This window comes from Hippoglossus stenolepis, chromosome 4, assembly GCF_022539355.2.
Source record: "Hippoglossus stenolepis isolate QCI-W04-F060 chromosome 4, HSTE1.2, whole genome shotgun sequence".
Taxonomy (NCBI): domain Eukaryota; kingdom Metazoa; phylum Chordata; class Actinopteri; order Pleuronectiformes; family Pleuronectidae; genus Hippoglossus; species Hippoglossus stenolepis.
In genome coordinates this window covers 5240335-5258927 of record NC_061486.1, presented here as the reverse complement: position 1 = coordinate 5258927, position 18593 = coordinate 5240335, and the positions used below count along the sequence as shown (strand labels likewise).

At 41.7% G+C, this 18593-nt stretch overlaps 1 protein-coding gene across 2 annotated transcripts; it reads left to right on the top strand.

Annotated features, from left to right (window-relative positions):
* Positions 1-8278: 8278 nt before the first annotated feature.
* Positions 8279-18059, top strand: LOC118106194 (high affinity cationic amino acid transporter 1). 2 transcript variants are annotated; one of them, XM_047339559.1, is made up of 12 exons: positions 8279-8453; positions 10005-10418; positions 10507-10665; positions 11095-11266; positions 11354-11487; positions 11574-11796; positions 12813-12952; positions 13639-13741; positions 14218-14423; positions 14533-14684; positions 15119-15227; positions 15334-18059. In XM_047339559.1, the coding sequence occupies exons 2-12, from the start codon at positions 10049-10051 to the stop codon at positions 15516-15518; spliced, it is 1953 nt and encodes a 650-aa protein (XP_047195515.1). In that variant the 5' UTR covers positions 8279-8453; positions 10005-10048; the 3' UTR covers positions 15519-18059. The 2 variants fall into 2 exon arrangements, with proteins under 2 accessions (XP_047195515.1, XP_047195516.1); XM_047339560.1 differs by lacking the exon at positions 12813-12952 and adding an exon at positions 13287-13423 and having other exon boundaries at positions 8280-8453.
* The last annotated feature ends 534 nt before the right edge of the window (positions 18060-18593 follow it).

Genomic DNA, 18593 nt, shown 5'->3' with positions numbered 1-18593 from the left:
CATGTTTTTTTTGGTTCACGTCCCATCCACTAACCTGGAGGAGGTGGGGTTTATGATACTACAGCCCGCCACTAGGGGGCGATCAAGACACGCATGTCATTTCATTTCGTCCATCTTTAAATACAGTCTATGAATTAAATCAACACAATAACTGCATGCTAGTTGCATACTAACATGCTTTCAGATGCATACATGGTTATTTCATCTCCATCCCCTGCAGACACGACTGCCATGAAATATGCAGGACACACACACACACACATACACACACTGAGCAGTAAAACCAGTAACCTGTTTTTGTGTGTGTGTGTGTGTAGTGTTGCAGATGAGAAGATTTCCTAACCCTGAAAGCAGAAGAATGTATTCTGTGTTGTAGCAGTTTGTCTGTTTTTGTGTATTTCTCGTGAGCAGACGAGGATAGAAGTGCCTGGAGGAAAGATCCAGGGGAATCCAATATTGTCGTAGTCAGGAGTGAAGCGATGACATGCACAAAGAGGATGTTTTCAGAGGCTGACCCGTGAGACTGAACAAGTCAGGCAGTGGTTTCACCGCGCACGCCGCTGCAGCTCGAATGTAAACACGCCTGTGACGATGCATTCGATTCTGCGACGAGGTTTCCTGATGAATCCTCTTTAATGCAGAGACAAGAGAAATTACAAATGCAAAGTTAATTAGGTTAATTTGTGAAATGTTGGTTAGGTCACGTGATGTTTTATCTAATCATTTTGGGGACAAACGCTGGCGGCTATTTGGTGTTAGTGCTCAAATTCTGATTTAAAGCAACAAGATCCGTCATGAAATAAATACTAAAAACCTTCTTAGGGAAAAACAGAAAAACCTGCTCAAATAGCATACAGAGAATTTCTTTAAGGTAATTGTGTCCAACAGCTCTTTACCCATTGTGCTGCACTTTCACGGACACAATAATAGACCATTAATGTCACAATCTAAGAGATGTTTTTTCCTCCTTGTGATTATTCTATACATTTCTCCCATTCTGTTATACAAAGAACAAAGTTCACCTTCCTTCTCGAGACCACTTGTTCTTTTCACCGCTGAGTATGTGGAGCCGGAGAAGCACATGTACTTTTCATCATTGTTTTTCTAAGAAGAGGTTGCCTGTGGTTCTCAGGAACAATCAGCTCCTGCCGATTTGAGCACCTGGGGCTCGCAGTGTGGAACCTGATCCTTTTAAGACCAACTGGCTGCATTTTTCTCCAGGATTGAGACATTGTCCTCCAGAACGTTTTCAGTCTCTCACATGGTCAAAGGGGTCGCATTTCTGGGTTGGTTTGGAGGAAGGTTTTTTGAATTTTAGTGTATAACAGGTAAGAGTGAATTAACAGGGCTTCAACACCAGCAGACAGTGGATACAAAATGGAAAAAGGTTTGATTTGGATTAGCCCCATGTACATTTTTAAGGTTATTTTTACATTTTGCTGCTGTTTATATTCATTTTCATTCGAAAAGGTCGTCGGTGAATTAAACATCATGAGCATCACTCATTGAAAGCATGAAGGTGTCGTTGATATAAATATTTTTAGTAAACCAGCAAATTTCTCCCAAAATGTCTTAATATTCCTTCTGTGTCATTATGAGGATCTTGAGAGGGGTGGGGGGGGGTCCTTTGTGTCCTGGATCAAACTGACTGGACTGGTTTTAGTTTCAATGTGGTTGAGATGGTTGTAAAAGGCTCTTATAGACAGTATTTCAGGGGGCTGATATTCTTTTTTGTCATTATTAACATTCAGTTGTTCATGTTATGCAAAACACTGGCAGTGACTGGTTCCAATGCAGATCTTCAGGACCCACAGTGCCACTTGTTTTCTATTGTACAAGGTAATTAACCGCATCCTCCTGGTATCTCATGTCTATTCTGTCCTCATTAAAACGGCTTGAATGAAAACCACCAGCGCTGGAGCTCCTGAGCAGCAGAACAGGGAAATAATGTACACGGCCTTTCGTAAGAATTGCATTGAAACAGAATACACTGGCTGTCATTTATGAAAGTGGGTAAGATGCAGGGGAGGTTGCAGATTATCCACCAGAAGTGGTACTGTGTTTAAAAGAAGCAAAAATGCTGCAATATCTGGAGAGAGGGGGGGATGCATGCAAGTATTTCTTATGAAGTACTTCCTCCTCCGAGGTCCCACAGGAACTGCATTACTTCAAAATCACCTTAGAGCTCTGACTCCCATTTATCAAGGCGATCCGCAATTGGCCCACAGGGTGAGCGGCAGTCAACCGTAAATCCAGAAATGTCAGATAAGGCAGCATATACAGCACTTCTCTTACCAATTATGTCTTGGCGAGCTTTGATACATGTAGTAGTTATAGTCAAAGCAAAGAAGGGAATCATGAAGCAGCCGATCCCCAGCTGATCGCAACAACCTCTGCAGTTAGTCCCTGCGAGGCCTGAGAAGTTACTGATCTATAGCTGGAGGGAATCTCTCCATCCCAGGCTGCACGGGGCCCAAGCTTCTGCTGACTGCCGGATCCCCTTATATCGATAATCCCAAATCCTGGAGTAGGAGTTTAGGTCTCTGCTTATATATCGAGCATCGGGCTGAGGTAAGAGGATCACGACGTGGTACAGCGGCGTTCAGCAGCCCCAGCAGGAAACTTGGGAGAATAGAGCGTGACAGCTTTGTTTCCCCCCACTGAGAATTTGGGAAACTTTCACATGCGACATAATAATCACCCTCTGCTGATGTGAGGATGAGGAGGAAGGAGGAACAGCAGGGGGAAGATGTCAACATATGCATACTGACACGGAGCCAAATTTCAAAATTAAGACGTGACTGCAGGGTGTGTGTGTGCTGGTGTGTGATCGCCATCCAGGAGGCCTCAAGGAGACGGCTGCAGCAGGACCAGCTTGGAGGCAGCATCCGCTTGTCCACAGCGCCACCCAATGGTCGCAAATAGATGGCCTTTGAAGAAAAGGGAGTTTTTTTTGTTTTTACAGCTGCATGGAGTCACAAACAGCTGGGCGGACTTAGGGCAACACCTGCCTACAGCCCATTGGTCAAAAGTGTCAGGTCTATTGTGAGGAAACCAGGGCTGCACCTTCTCTTCGAGGTCGGCCATTATCAAAGGTGACACCAAGGTTTTTACACTTGTATCCAATGTTTATGGACAGAGAACGCAGGTGCTTTAATGTGGAGGTTGTGACTCTGTGGGGTCAATAGTTATCACCTTTTCCTGCAAGAAGCCAGACAGCATTTAATATCCAGGATACAATCATTGAGAATACTAAGTTGATCAGAGTCCTGCAGGTCTTTATAATAATTCAAAGAGAAACACAGTTCTCCACCTGCTGCAGGATTTTAACCCAGTATTACCTGTCAGCAGAGTACGGTGGCCGAGAGAACTTCCTCAATTTGACGGCACATGAGCTGCAAAAAGTCACAACACATGCAAATCAAGAAAACACATGCAAATAGTGAAAACGACAACAGAAGTGTGTCCAGGGGAGCTACCTGGCTGTAGCTCAATGCTTTGTGAAGTTCCATCACCACTGACGAGTAGCAGACTTCAACAACTTCACAGAGCGTTGAACAACAGACAGCTTCATCATATGTGTCGACACATGTTTGTTTTCTTTATGCACACGTGTTTTTTTTATATTTGCATGTGTTGAGCTCTCTCTGCCAGAAATCCCATTCGTCCTTGCTTGTTTGTTGTAACACAACAAAAACACAAAGATGCTCTTCAACAGTATATTCAACGTGTGTGTGTGTGTGAGAGAGAGAGAGGTGGCTGCAGCAGCACGAGCATGGAGGGTGCATTTGCTTGTGCACAGCGCCACCCAGTGGTTGCAGGTGGTGCTTGCAGAGCGTTTATAACCTGGCCATCCTTGTTTGTACAGATGGGCGGAGCCACACACAGCTGGGCTGGACTTTCAGGGCAACACCTCTGTTCAACTCATCTGTCAAAAGTATCCGGTCGATGCCTGCGTCCATTGACAGGAAACCAGTTGTTCACCTCCTCTCTGTGGTCGGTGTCTTTGTGAAGAAGGTAAGAGGCTTTTTAAACTTTTATAATAACCTCTCAAAACTCTTATTCTGAAATCGGAGCTTGAAATGTACACATGTTGCACGTGGGAGGCTGTGAAGTTTTGTTATTTTTTTGTGTAAAAAGAGAAGAATGCGCGTGCTGCATCTCTGAGCCACGCGCGCTCTGCAGTAGTAGCTGGAGGTTTGTGCACGTGGTGAGAAGAAGGAACAAGGAAGTATCCGGCTGATGCAACATGAGCTCAGCTCATCACAGAGCAACTTTTAATGTGGAGGAGGAAATCTGATCCGGTTACTGGACAGAGAGAGAAATGTGTTTCCTGCAGCTTTAGTTTGACTGATTTTACAGATCAGAGAACAGAAGGGGAAACTTTTCCTTTTATAGCGCCACCACATTACAGCAGTGTGTGTGTGTGTGTGTGTGTGTGGGTGGGTGGGGGTGAAATCACACGAACCCACCCCAACTGTAAATACAACAAACGACTTAAATGAAACATCTCTCCCACTATGAGGACATATCTTCTAACTATGTGAAGCTGTCAGTGTGTCATTGGTTTAAACATGATTTTAATTAAATTGTAACCCTGTGTATATTAGACTTATGTTAAAGTAAACTCTACTCAATGAGATACTCATAATAACAGTTTAACTAAATCAGATAAAGACTTTACTCATTTCCATCAATATCAACATATTGGGCAAGACAAGTTTATTTGTCAGCAACCAGGCAATTCAAATGGCTTGATGTCAAATATAAAAGGAATCGTGACAAATTGTAAAAAGCAACATAAGACAATACAGAAAAGAATAATATGAAAAGAGTTACGAAGAGAATAAAACGGATAATTAACATCAGATATAAAAGATTGACGGTAACAGTGCAGTGTAAGAAATTAGTAATTATTAGATTTAAGTCAGAGGCAAACGGGAAACTTCTCAGTCGGCGTTTTGTGGAAAGTCTTCACAATAATATTAAAAGGAATCTCTGTAAACATTCCTCTGCTCTGTACTTGCCAGGAGCAGATTCTGTCCTATTACATTTCCAATGTGAGACATTAGGCACAAAACAGTCTGTAATATGGAAAAAGGAAATCAGCTAAAATGAGGCATCGCTTGTTTCTTTTACTGTTATTATCTCTCTACCTCAGCAAGACAACTAAACCGTGTCAATAAAACCCAAAGCAATACTATATCACTATACTTTATTTATTTAAGCTTCTTGTATATTTTTATGTTAATCCCAAATATTCCAGTGTTTGATGTCAAACAAGTTTAATTTCAGAGTCAGTTACTTGATCTGAAGCGAACACTGACGAGATATGTACCTAACGTTCGAGTGTCAGTCCTCCAGCAGCAAAAGTATTAATCAGGTATTATTTTAATCAGGAGCTGTGTCGTCTTTCACACTTGTTACCAAACAGTTGCTGTTATCACAAAGAATTATTCTGATCAGTAACGCCTCATTACCTGGAAATACAGGCTTCTGTTTCAGGCTTCTGTTAAAAATTGTTTGAACAAGGTTGTTAAGTGTTTGTGATATTTTTAGTGATATGTGTTGAAAAATGAATATGTAGAATTGCGTATTGGCTGATTAGGTGCGTTTTTTTAAAGATATTTACAAATTAATCTAAACAACGATGTGTGCATTGTCAATGAACAGTGTGAGCACCTGCCAAATGTTTTATTCTTTAGAACATTTAATGTGTGTCAACCAGTGGGTGGACTCTCGAGGAATGATCCTGGAAATCAGGGACATTTAAATTAACATATGTAAATATTCAGTTTGTGAAACATATGGCTTCCTGTGGTGTCATGCTGACAAGCTGGAGTGTAAATCCTGAGGGAGGTGCAGAATGTAAACACCGCATCAGACGGTGAGAAGCTGCAAGGTCACGTCAGCCGAGCCAGAACAGGAGCCTGTTTTTGACACCGCACCTGGTTTTAAACCGAAGTGACAACAACTTAGAATCTACACGGATTATACTATTATTGGCTAGTGTGTGTGTGTGTGTGTGTGTGTGTGTGTGTGTGTGTGTGTGTGTGTGTGTGTGTGTGTGTGTGTGTGTGTGTGTGTGTGTGTGTGTGTGTGTGTGTGTGTGTGTGTGTGTCCAGTTATTTCCTCATGTGGGGACATAAATCTGTTTTAAATAGTCAAATTATGGGGACTTATCTTCCTTATCGGGACAAGAAGACTATTGAGGTGCTTGTTAAATTTGCAAAGCCACACATCTTTGGATATGTTTTGAAAAATGTTCCTTGTTCAAGCACAGACTAAAAAATATGAACATTTTATAAGCTGTCATATTTATTGTTAGTAAGTGACTAGTGTGTGTGTATATATATATATATATATATATATATATATATATATATATATATATATATATATATATATATATATATATATATATATATATATATATATATATATATAACTACAGACAGTACTGGGGAACTTCAGGGAACCAATCAGATTTCAGCTGGGGTCCGTGCCCCCCCTAGCCCTGCCCCTGGACCCGCCCCTGCTGCAGTGAAAGCCAGTTGTTAGTCTGAGTTTGATGATGTCCAGATGACCAGTGTAGCAGCTTCCCACTTTATATGAGATATTCAGACTGCAGTGAACATTTATTTATGTGCGTCATGAAGGCAGAGTTGTTCCAGTTTTAAATCTAAGTGATTGTGTGCTAGTAATTGTCACAAGTGCAATAAACGTTACATGGATATTCCAGCTATAAACACCTCAGACTCAGAATAGTAGAAGCTGTTCTTTTTATGATAGATGGCTGTTTTTTTTTAGTTTTGTCCTTCCCCAGCTGCAGTGGTACAAGGTCATCGTGGCCCTAGAGGTGTCGCCAAGGCCCGAATCCCCGGAAAGGAACGTTTGTTTGGCTCGTGTGAGCCGTCTGCTTTGTGATGGCCCTCACGTGGCACTTTGTTTGCTCCGTCCCCCGTTACACCACAAGGGCAGGTGGGCTCTTTGTAGTGCTGCTAAATGCCCTTCGCGTGCCAAGTGCCAGCCCGGTGGGCTCCAAATGGGCTCTCTGCCGCCTCTTCCATCTTCTTTTCCAATCCACGCAGGGAAAACTGTAATCAAACACCTCCGGCAGCATTTCTCAAATTTATGTTCGGGAGAGAAAAATGTCAAGTTGCCTCGCTGAAATCTTTGAGATAATGTGTTTTGTCCGGACGCAGGTGGTTCTGCAGGTGTCCGTCTGTTGTGCGTAATGGATGTAACAACATTTGTAGCATCGTTTATCAGCCAACACGCACATGCAGGTTCAATATTAACGCTTGAGTGGTGTCCTTGTTGTTGTGGCTGCTCAGAGGATATAATAACATTTGTTAAACACCACTATCTTCAGGTGGATTCAGGTCATGTTCATTTAAAGTTTGACTTCAGCTGTATTTTCTATGTACATTAGATTATGCCTGAGCTGTGTGCTAAATTCCTTGAGAGCCTAAACAATGTCACAGCCAACACACGTGAGTCGTTTGAAGGAGTATTTTGCCCACAGCCAAGGAGTGACGAGCATGTGACTCACTGCTATTCCAGATTCACCCACACAGCGAGCTCAGTGATTGGCCGAGGAGAGGGCAGGGTCCTTTCCCTGCCCAACCTTCTTTTTATAGCTCGATCTCTGCGTGTCCCATCATGTGCGTATGTGTTCGTGCTGAACCATCGACTGTTCCACCACCTTTGTTTTCTCTCCCTGGCTGTGATGGAACAAACGTTCACCCTTGAGCAGCCTCTAAGGACATTTTCTCTCCATGTCCTATACTTTTGACACTTCTTGCTTCCTATTATCAACCACTTCTGGCCTGATTAAATATCTGGCCCCAACTGTCCCAGGTCATCACAACCCAGACGGACAACATGAAATTGTTTAACGACAAATACGGCTCATTTAGTCCATGAATGTGTTTTTCCTCTAAGAAAATCTAGACTAGAAGAGATAACTCTCTGCAACTTCATATTTCCAGAGTTCTGTGATTGTAATAACTTATACGAGCCACATTTACAATCACAATCACTCCTTAAGTCTTGTACAACTATTCAACTATGTACAATGGCCGTATGTCTGCTGTGAAATCAGATCCTTGCCCTCTTGTTTTTGTTATTTGATGATGATGGTCAGTCCTGTGTGGGTGGAACATGGCCATCGTCCCAGCTGCTCCGAGTGTTTGAGTCCTGAGGCCATGTGACACGTCACGCTTCTATTTGTGAACCGGACACCTGAATGGTTTGTATACTAAGAGGCGTCGGCATCACGTGTCAAGACAGCGCTTGTAGACGTCAGTGTCTCTCGGCTCTGTTCATCTGAAGAAGGGAAATCGGTCCACAGCTACACACACACACACGGAGAAAGTGGTTGAGAGGATTTATAGATTGAAAGAAGGGTGAAGGCGGAAGATCCTGCTTTGTATTGTGTTGTTGTGACAGTGAGTATTGTGTGTGTTGTTGTGTAGATCTGCTTTCTGTGCTCTGCTATGATTTTAAACCGGATCTCGCTTGGATTTAGAAAAATTTGACACGTCCGGGTTAATTCACATTTACAGCATCTGGATATTCTACCTGGTATATTTCCATTAAATGGAAAAAAGCTCAGCAATCCTTTGACATCTCGGTCTCGTCCTTTCTGTTTTACTGCTGCCGTCATTGCAGCCTGGAACAATAGAACTTCACCATGGATAATTATAGGAGAGGAACAAGTCTTGCTTTTTAAGGTAGAATGATCGTCCAATCAGAAGCTGTGTTGGCTGAAGTATGCAAATTATTGGACTTTACACAATCAGCCTCGCTTCCTTAAGACCAAACTGGTCAGAGGCATTTTCTTAAACTATAGTAAACTATATTTGAATAGTTAAACATTAGTTTTTAAGCTAAAATGTTTTCGTTGAGATTTATATCTGATTGTTTTTATGATGCTCTAATCAATACTAATGATGTATTAGTTTGTTCTCACGATATAGATTTGTTGCACATTGAAGCAGTTTCCAGTTTATCCTTTATATCAGTGTTAATATGTTACAGTGCTATTAAAGTGTAAAAGGCCTATTTGAACCTTTTAACAATATTGCAAGACGCAAAGAATTGTGGGACATTTTTGACTGTGTTCACACCAACAGCTCCATTAATTCTTTTGATATTTCTTCCTGAAGTGAACCCACACTTTCTACATGGTTTATTGTCATGTTTTCATCTTCACACCTGAGAAAACTGAACTCAAACTCCTCCATATATGTATCGTAAGGTTATTTCCTCTGTTTCCTGAGGCACGTTTTGTTGCGTTTGTCTGGTGACGCAGTCCAAAAGCTCTGAGCACTCGACAAAGCCGTTGGAAGCCTTTTGAACTTGGAACAGGAACAGTTGGGTGTCTCTATAAAGTTAAAGTCTTGACCTTATTATGTTTTGATTTGGTTCTTCAAATTCAACATAATAACTTTTATTATAATTCATTCCTCATTTTGCCATGGATCTTTTTTCTGTGAAGAACTTTGTAACCTTGTTTTAGGTAAGTGCTATACAAATAAAGTTATTATTATTATTATTATTATTATTATTATTATTATTATTATTATTAAAGAAAGGGATAAAAAAAACAGAATCTGCCATTTGTCCAGATCCATGCCAAAATTGAAGGGGTTCTGTCTTGGTCCATATCTCATCGTTCTAATAAACAACTCCCCGAAAGTGAAGCCAAAGCATCTCAATCACCCCCTAGTGGCTGGCTTCAGTACATGTCATTAACCCTTCCTCCTCCATGTTAGTTGCATGGTACACGGAACAGTCAAAATACACGTTCAAAGTTTAAGAGAAATCCGATAAGTAGTTTTTGAGTAATCCTGCTTCCAAACAAAACCAGCCGACCAGTAAACAGACAGGAGTGAAAACATACCCTCCCTGGAGGAAGTAAGAAATACAAACTACATGCATTGTGTCTGTTTTCATTCGTGTAGTAACTCCGTGCTCCTGTCTTGTTATGTCAACAGGTGAATTACCTACAGTAGAGCATCGGTACACAGTGCCAGCCAGGATGATTCTGGCCAAACTGAAAGACGTGGGGAAGCAGCTCCTGCGGGTGAAGGTCGTCGACTGTAACGCCGAGGACTCCCGCTTGTGTCGATGCCTCAACACATTCGATCTGGTGGCCCTCGGGGTCGGCAGCACGCTGGGGGCCGGCGTCTACGTGCTCGCCGGCGCCGTGGCCCGAAGCAGCTCCGGACCTGCCATCGTCCTCTCCTTCCTCATCGCCGCCCTGGCTTCCGTCCTCGCCGGGCTGTGCTACGCCGAGTTTGGAGCCCGTGTCCCCAAAACTGGCTCGGCCTACCTCTACAGCTACGTGACCGTGGGAGAACTGTGGGCCTTCATCACGGGCTGGAACCTCATCCTCTCTTACATCATCGGTGAGACACTTTAAACAAGGGAGGGAAGGAGTTTGGCTTCTCCACCAGATATTTCTTCGGTTTCTATAAAATTATTTTCTCTGCACAGGAACTTCAAGCGTGGCCAGAGCGTGGAGCGCCACCTTTGACGAGCTGATTGGACGGCACATTGAGATATTCTGCAGACGATACATGACCATCAATGCCCCGGGCATCCTGGCAGAATATCCGGACATATTTGCCGTCTTCATCATCCTTATTCTGACGGGTCAGGAACGGATCAGCTATACTTTAGATGTATCTTTTGTTTCCTATCTTTATTCACGAGCTCAGTCTTTCAGTTTTAAAGCAGGACTTAATGATTCCACGTTCAGATTTTTGTTATGCTCTTTCTCAAAATTCGGCGCTTGCACTCAAATATTTGCTGCTTGTGCTTATTTCTCTATTTCTCATCGAACTTGCGCTGCTTCTGTGCACGTGTGAAACGTCTGCTCTTGGATTTCTGCTCTGATTTTTTTATTTCTGAGCGCGAGGAGAAGAGCTGAAGCTGAAGCACAGGAGGGTATTTGAGTGCAAGTGCAGGGTTTTGAGTGAGAGAATTACAAACTGAAACTGAAACAGCAACCTCTTGTATAAAGATGCGAAAACTCTCATATGTTTAAATTTTTCACTTTGTCTTTTTTTCGTTGTCTTGCAGGACTGCTTGTATTTGGAGTGAAGGAGTCGGCCATGGTAAATAAAGTGTTCACCTGCATCAACGTGCTGGTGCTGCTGTTTGTGGTCATCTCCGGCATGGTGAAGGGAAACCTGGAGAACTGGGACGTGAACCCTGAAAAGGTCCTCAATTTCACCAGAAACTCCAGCCACAAGTGGGTGAAATGAAGAACCTTTTAAGAAATTCCCCATAAAAATATTACCGTTCCAAATAATCAAACGTCTTCCTTTTTTATTTCCAGCATGACTGATTATTTGCCAACAAAAGAATCCCTTGGTCAGGGCGGTTTTATGCCATTTGGCTTCTCTGGAGTCCTCTCTGGTGCGGCCACGTGTTTTTATGCCTTCATCGGGTTTGACTGCATCGCCACTACAGGTGAGAGGAAGCCCATCCATCTGATAATCATCTCACACGATGACGATCTTCCTCTGACATCTCCGGGTTGTGTTTCCTCCCCATAGGAGAGGAGGTGAAGAATCCCCAGAGGGCCATCCCTGTCGGGATCGTGGCCTCGCTCCTCATCTGTTTCGTGGCGTACTTCTGCGTGTCCGCTGCGCTCACTGTGATGATGCCGTACTACCTGCTGGACAGAAACAGCCCTCTGCCCGTGGCCTTTAAGTACGTGGGCTGGGAGGGAGCCACGTACGCCGTGGCCATCGGCTCTTTGTGCGCCCTGTCCACCAGGTAAGAGGACCTCCTGCTGCCTCTTGTGATTGTTCTGCATTAAACTTTGAAAACATTTCCTGCATCGTAAAACATTTGCAAAGCATCGTTTGTATTCATGTTTACATCCTGTGAGCCTTGTGTTGGTGCTTTGCTGTAACCACCACCTGTAGATCAGTGGAATAATGTGAAACCATTGGCAGGAATCAGTATTGTCACTGGTGCATGAAAGCAAACAAAATGGGCTCCAACATATTAAGGAAATTGTTCTGATTAAAAACCCAGCACTGTGTTTTTAATCCAGCTTAACAAACTTTTTTGGGGACAAATTTCAGTCCTAAAATTTTGAATATTGTTGCATGTGGTTGTGATGTGTATATATTTATTTTCTAGTTAATATTAACTGAATATTAAAACAGCCCAAGCTAATTTGCAGAGCTCATCTTTAGATGATGTTGAATGATGCACTCCTGGCATTTTTAATGGTTTGAGCCACTTGGTAATTGAATTAATCTTAATGCTCCAGCAAAACAATATTTTCCTCAGCAAATTTTTTTTTTCCTCATGACATAAAAAAACTCATCAATGTTTTATGCACGTGTGAATTTCACAGAGCCGCTGACCTCGACCGACTCTCTGAACGTGTTTGCGATGAATTAGAATGATGACAATTGCACATTAGGTTTTATTACTCAACCATGAACCGAGGAAGAACCTCTAACATGTTGGTGCAGATCTGGATCCAGGAATGTTTTTTTTAAACTAACTAACAATGACGGGCGTTTACCCACATTTTGCTTAATTCATCACAGCACAATTCAACTTAATATTTATTTGTGCAATTGATGCTGATCCAAATAAAACTCCTGATCCGGTGAATTTAAATGTGGTTTCATAAAGGGACAGTTGGGCCTTGGAGTTATGTGATCTTCTGAGTGACACAAATATTGAATTGACCCTGTTACTTCCCTGTTCTAATTGTGTGCATTCACGTGCACGGCATGCTTTTGTTTTTTTCTCTCTCCCCCCCACACTAGTTTACTAGGCTCCATGTTCCCAATGCCCAGAGTGATCTGGGCCATGGCAGAAGACGGGCTGCTCTTCAAATGTTTGGCTAAAATCAGCGAGCGAACCAAAACCCCTCTAACAGCTACAATAACATCGGGTGTCGTGGCAGGTGAGGCCGCGACCTAAACCTACTAACTGGTTATGGGGGTTCCTGTCAGAGCCCTGCGAGACTCTTGGTGCACACGGCCTCAGCACGAGCACAAAACAAAGATGGTCACACGGCATAAAGTCAAAAACTTGTATTTTATGCAACCCTGCAACATCCTGAATACACCGTGCTGTGTTCAGGGTGTGAGGCTGTGTGTGGCTGCAGCTGAGGCCTTGTGTGAGAAACCAGGGTTCACAAACTGAGGATTTTTCTCCACATTATAAACCTCTTCCTCCTCCTCCTTCTCCTCCTCCTTCTTCTCCTCTTCCTCCTTCTTGCTTCACCCTCGGCTTAGTCTCCTCGGCTCCCTGTTTCCGCTGCCTCGCATTATCTTTGCTATGGCTCGGGATGGTCTGCTCTTCTCCTTTATGGCGCGTATCAGCAAGAGGAAGACGCCCATCATCTCCACCTTGGTGGCGGGGCTCTTGTCTGGTAGGTAGCTGAGCTGAGGGCAAAGGCAAGACTGCCCCCTTGTGGCAGAAGGATGGTGGTGTTTTGGGTGGTGTTTTGATCAATTTTCTAAAATTCAAAGTCTAGAAATTATTTTACTTTGTGGATAATATGCTTACTCTGCTGTTTTAGCCTGTTGGATTCATTTAAAGATGTTTTTCTTTTTGCTGACATGTATTTTCTTTCTTCTCCTGCAGCTGTGATGGCGTTCCTGTTTGACCTGAAGGACCTGGTTGACCTCATGTCCATCGGCACCTTGCTGGCCTACACCCTGGTCGCTGCCTGTGTGCTGGTCCTCAGGTAGAGTCCTCAGGCTGGATAACAACATATTAGTACATCCACAGACTGAGAAGGAAATCCTCCACTCAGAGGCTAATCAGACCAGGCCGTCCAAAAGTGTAATAGATACTGAGAGTTTATCAAAGTAAAAAAAAAGTAATGATTAAGAGACAATGCATTGAAACCTTCAGCCTTACTAAAGTTTGTGAATGTATCTTATACATTTCATGTTTTTTATGCATGTTGCAGTAAAAATAAGGATCATAAACTTTATTTATGAAGCGTAATCTATGCATATAATAAAACACGAAATGTATGATAAAACAATAGAATTAAATAAAATATACACAGCGGGTTAAGACAGATGTCAGATTACATTTATGAATCATCTACATCACTTGCTGCATATTCACCGTAGAAAGCAGGAGACTGTACTGTTATTAATTTGTGTTTGAGGAATTCTACAGTTTCCATGTGTGGTGGTTTGTGGTGTGCAGGTACCAGCCCGTGCAGCCCAGTGCGGCCTACGAGATGGCCAACACTCAGGAGGAGCCGGACAACAACGAGTCGTGTAGCGAGGTGAACATGGACATGCTGTACCCGCCCGCAGATCGCTTCTCCATCAGGAACCTGTTTTGCCCCTCGAACACTGAACCTTCGCGACTGTCTGGCTCCATTGTGAATGTTTGCACCAGTATACTCGGTGAGGGACGCGCGCGCACACACACACACACACACACACACACACACACACACACACTCCTGGTTACCTGGTTATCATCCCCTGACGTTCTCTCTTCACCCCCCTGCAGGTGTGTTGGTGTTTGTCTTCAGTATTGTAGCTGTTCATGGAGGGATAGCGCCCTGGTCACTGACCATCCTCACTATCGTCACGGTGACCTGTCTGGTTCTCTGCGGCATCGTGTGCCGACAACCTCAGAGCAGAACCAAGCTCGCCTTCAAGGTACAGCCGCTTCCAAGAGAGAACTGTTTTATTATAGTTTTACTGAAGACTCTATTGTTGCTTCTTACCTGCTCAGTTACTACACATCTTTTAGACTAGAAATCGTTTCTTATCATGAAGTATTCACAAAATTAAGCATAAGTTGTTTGTTTTTTTAATTGATTAAAATTGAACTCATTATTATAATAAAATTGCAGTAACAAAAGACACTTTTATTTCTATAGAGTAACGCAGACTCTTTCCAACTGCACTAAAACTTTTTCATGCAGAAATGTAAAGTTGTTCATTGTTCCAGTCTGCTCGAGGTAGTTCCCTGTAACATTACCCTCTGAACAGTTTTGTCGTATTGTCCATATTTCCCATCACTTTTTGTGTCTTTTCTTGATATCAAAAGTTGAACTGTCTTAAACTTCACACTCTCTCTCTCCTCCCAGGTTCCCCTGCTGCCGTTTCTCCCAGTCGTCAGTATGTTTATTAACGTTTACCTGATGATGCAGCTCGGCGGAGGAACCTGGCTGCGTTTTGCCATCTGGATGGCTCTAGGTACTTAGGATTTTTTTGTGATTTATAAAAATAATAAGACCTGTACTGTTATTAATTTGTTAGAAGGAATTCCTCTTTGCCTTAATGTATCCACCCCTATCTGCAGGTTTTGTTATCTACTTTGGCTACGGCATTCGAAACAGCGCAGAGGCCACGTCGAACAAGTCCGGCCCCTACAAGCCGGCCTGCACGATAAAGGGAGAGCCCATGACCAAGGAGAAGGAGGCCTTCCTGCGTGACGGGCAGAGCGCCGCCGCAGACGACGAAGATGAAGACGACGACGAAGATTGAGGAAACAGGAGGTTCACTAATCTACTCTGTTCTGCGTATCAAAACAATGACGTGTGACTGAAATCCAGGAGACGTATGGAGACTCGTGTGAACCTGTCACTCAGAGCATTGAGTTGTTTAAAATTATTTGGTCTAATTTGGCTGTTTGACTCAGTAAAAGACGAGATGAATATCTGGAAACCAAGATTTTAAGTCGAAAAAACATAATTTTTGAATATAAAATATGATTTTTTTGTTTTAACAATTTTGATATGATCAATTTTTACTGAGCACAAATGAAGCTGTGGATAGGAACCAGAGCAAAAGTACAATATGTGCAGTACACATGTGTATTGGTAAAGTTTATTTTGGTTCCTTCATCTACAGGATAAGCTTCATTATGATTATTTAAAAAAAAATTTAAAGTTGTATTTGAGCTTGAACTTTGAGAGTTCAGTATCTGTTACTTTCCTGATGAGGAACGATGCTGAACAATGAACACCCAAGCAGACCCAGTGATCAGCTGCTGGTTCATCACAAGAGCATTAAAACCGACAGGACGTCGCTCGTAACAAGTGAAATAATTACAAAACTATAAAAGCTTTTTTTTATGAAATGCAGCTCAACTTGGCATTCGGGCAACTTCGCGTGGCAGATTTCCCGGTAGATTTTTGTCACTCATCTTGCTGGGTTATTACTTTTTACATCCGCATCCTTTTACGTTGCATTTTCATTTTTAATTAAGAATCTGTAAATAATAATTCCTCAAATCACAGCGGAGAATTCCACTGTGTTTAAAGGATGACTGTTGTTACTGGGGAAAGTTCTAGAAAACACATGTCTTTTATTTTTTATACAATAACTGTGTAGCTCGGGCAGTCACAGCATGGTGCTACGTACATTGTGATTGAAGAGTTTGATGTTTCGTGGAGTTGTCTTTGTCCTCATGCTCACGGCACAAACATTTATCTTCAGAGGTTCGGTCGTCTCTCACTTTAACAGAAGATACGAACACAAAATCCAAAACACGACTTCAAAAGCCGCACAATGGAAACACAATCACAACGGAAGTGAGCGACAACGGACGCTGACAATGAGCAGAGTAACTTTCTGCTGTCGGGTCACGATCTGTCATTTGTGAAAACTCGCTCAAGCCAGTCGCCGGTTAATATTTGATGCTTTTCTATTTGAGGAGTTATGGTATAGGTGCATTTTTTTTTTACCCTTTTTACCGTAAAACTTCAAATAAACAAGCATCATGTTTTAAGCAGTGATTGGATTGTCCAGGTTTTTGATCCCATCAGGTTACTCTTCTCGTTTCATCGTCAAAATCCGTTGTCGCTCGCTTCCGATGAGATTGTGCATCTTTTGCATTTGTGTTTTCTGTTGATGTAACTTGTGTGAGACATCTCGGCAGCTGTATTTATCAGTGACACACGGCACCACACCACATGGCGGTGCTTTCTACCAGGGAACTGCACTTTTTACCTCGTCAACGTAATACAAGTGAAAGAAGCTGCTAATGTGACTGGATTCATTGGATATTTAAAGGGATGTATTTAAGTGCGTGTTGGCCAAATGAATGTAAAACCTTTTAGAGGCGTGACCTGCTACGATTGTGAAATATATATATATATATTTTAACCGTTTTGTCTGTATAAAATGTACACTCTAGATTTTTGAAAATCCTATATGTAAATACATCTATAAGAGAAATTGAACAATTTCAGATGATTTACCCTTTTTTGAGTTTGCACTAAAAACTGAAAATGCAACAAGGTAAAAAATATCTCTTCCCTTTTGAAATGAACTCTGTTAAACTATTGTTGTTTTGACCTGTAACCTGAATGAAATTGTGTTAATTTAATTGGATTATATGTTAAAAAGCATTGTTTATTGACAAAGCTGCTGTATTTCCTCTATTGACGTAATTTAAAAGTTTAGAAAACTAGATGTAAATAACATTTATACTTCAAGATATTGAAGCAGCATTTGCAAGCGAGATGAATCTTCAACAATAATTAGTTTTCTTTGCACTTATTTAAATTAAAACATGTGCATTATTACCCGAAAGGCTCATTTTCCACATTTGAACATTTGTAAATACAGTTTTGATTGATTTATTTTAAGTTACTGCCCATAGAAAAACTTTGACTTGTCTACAACTATCAGCGTGCATCTAAAACCATTTGTTACAGACATCATGTAAAGTAAATAACACTGATTTCAATGTATCAGCACTGAATTCATGTTGTGTGTTTGTTTTGTAAGAACCGGACGGGAGTTGTTCTCGAGGTCAACGCCTTCTTCACTGATGTTATGTGTTTTTTGATATCGATGCCGTGTCGAGCTGTTGAAACCACAACAGTTTGGATGTTTGTCCTTGACACTTGTCTCTTCTGTGTGAACCTTTATTTGCATGGTGACGTATCTAAAGTGTAAACATCCCAGTGCTGCGAGGTCGGAGCAGTGGAGATCAGATGTACAGCTTTTCTACAGCCGCCTTTTTCGTTGGTTGCAGTTTGTATAGTTTTTTCTGCTGTAAATAAATAATGCTACATATTTTGTGTGTTTTTTTCATGTCACATAAATGGTTTGCTCAATGCGGCCAATTGTTTTCTATGTACTGTCCTGTTTCCCCTTTATTTCTGTGTCCATGCAAAATTTATTTGTTTTTCATGAATGCATCATTAATTATTTATGACAAATTCGAATTAAAAATCTTAGATTCACTACCCTGTGTTTTATGGACAGGGCAAAACTGATAATGTTGTACAATTGTACACATGAAGAACCAGGATTTATCGTTTTATTTTATTACAGTAAGAAATACAAAATGTACAATACACTCTATGGCCCTTTATGGGGATATAAATATTGCTTATGTTATTTTACACATTTTTACATGGATATTTTAAATTATTATATATATTTATACTACACTACTTCCTTCTTTATTCGCTTTATCCTTCACACTAGTTTTTTTTTTTTATCTAATATTTTCTATGGACCAAACACCACAGCAAATTCCATGTATGTTAAAAAACTACTTTAGACTGATTAATCTAAAGTACTGTACTACAACACTATATAATG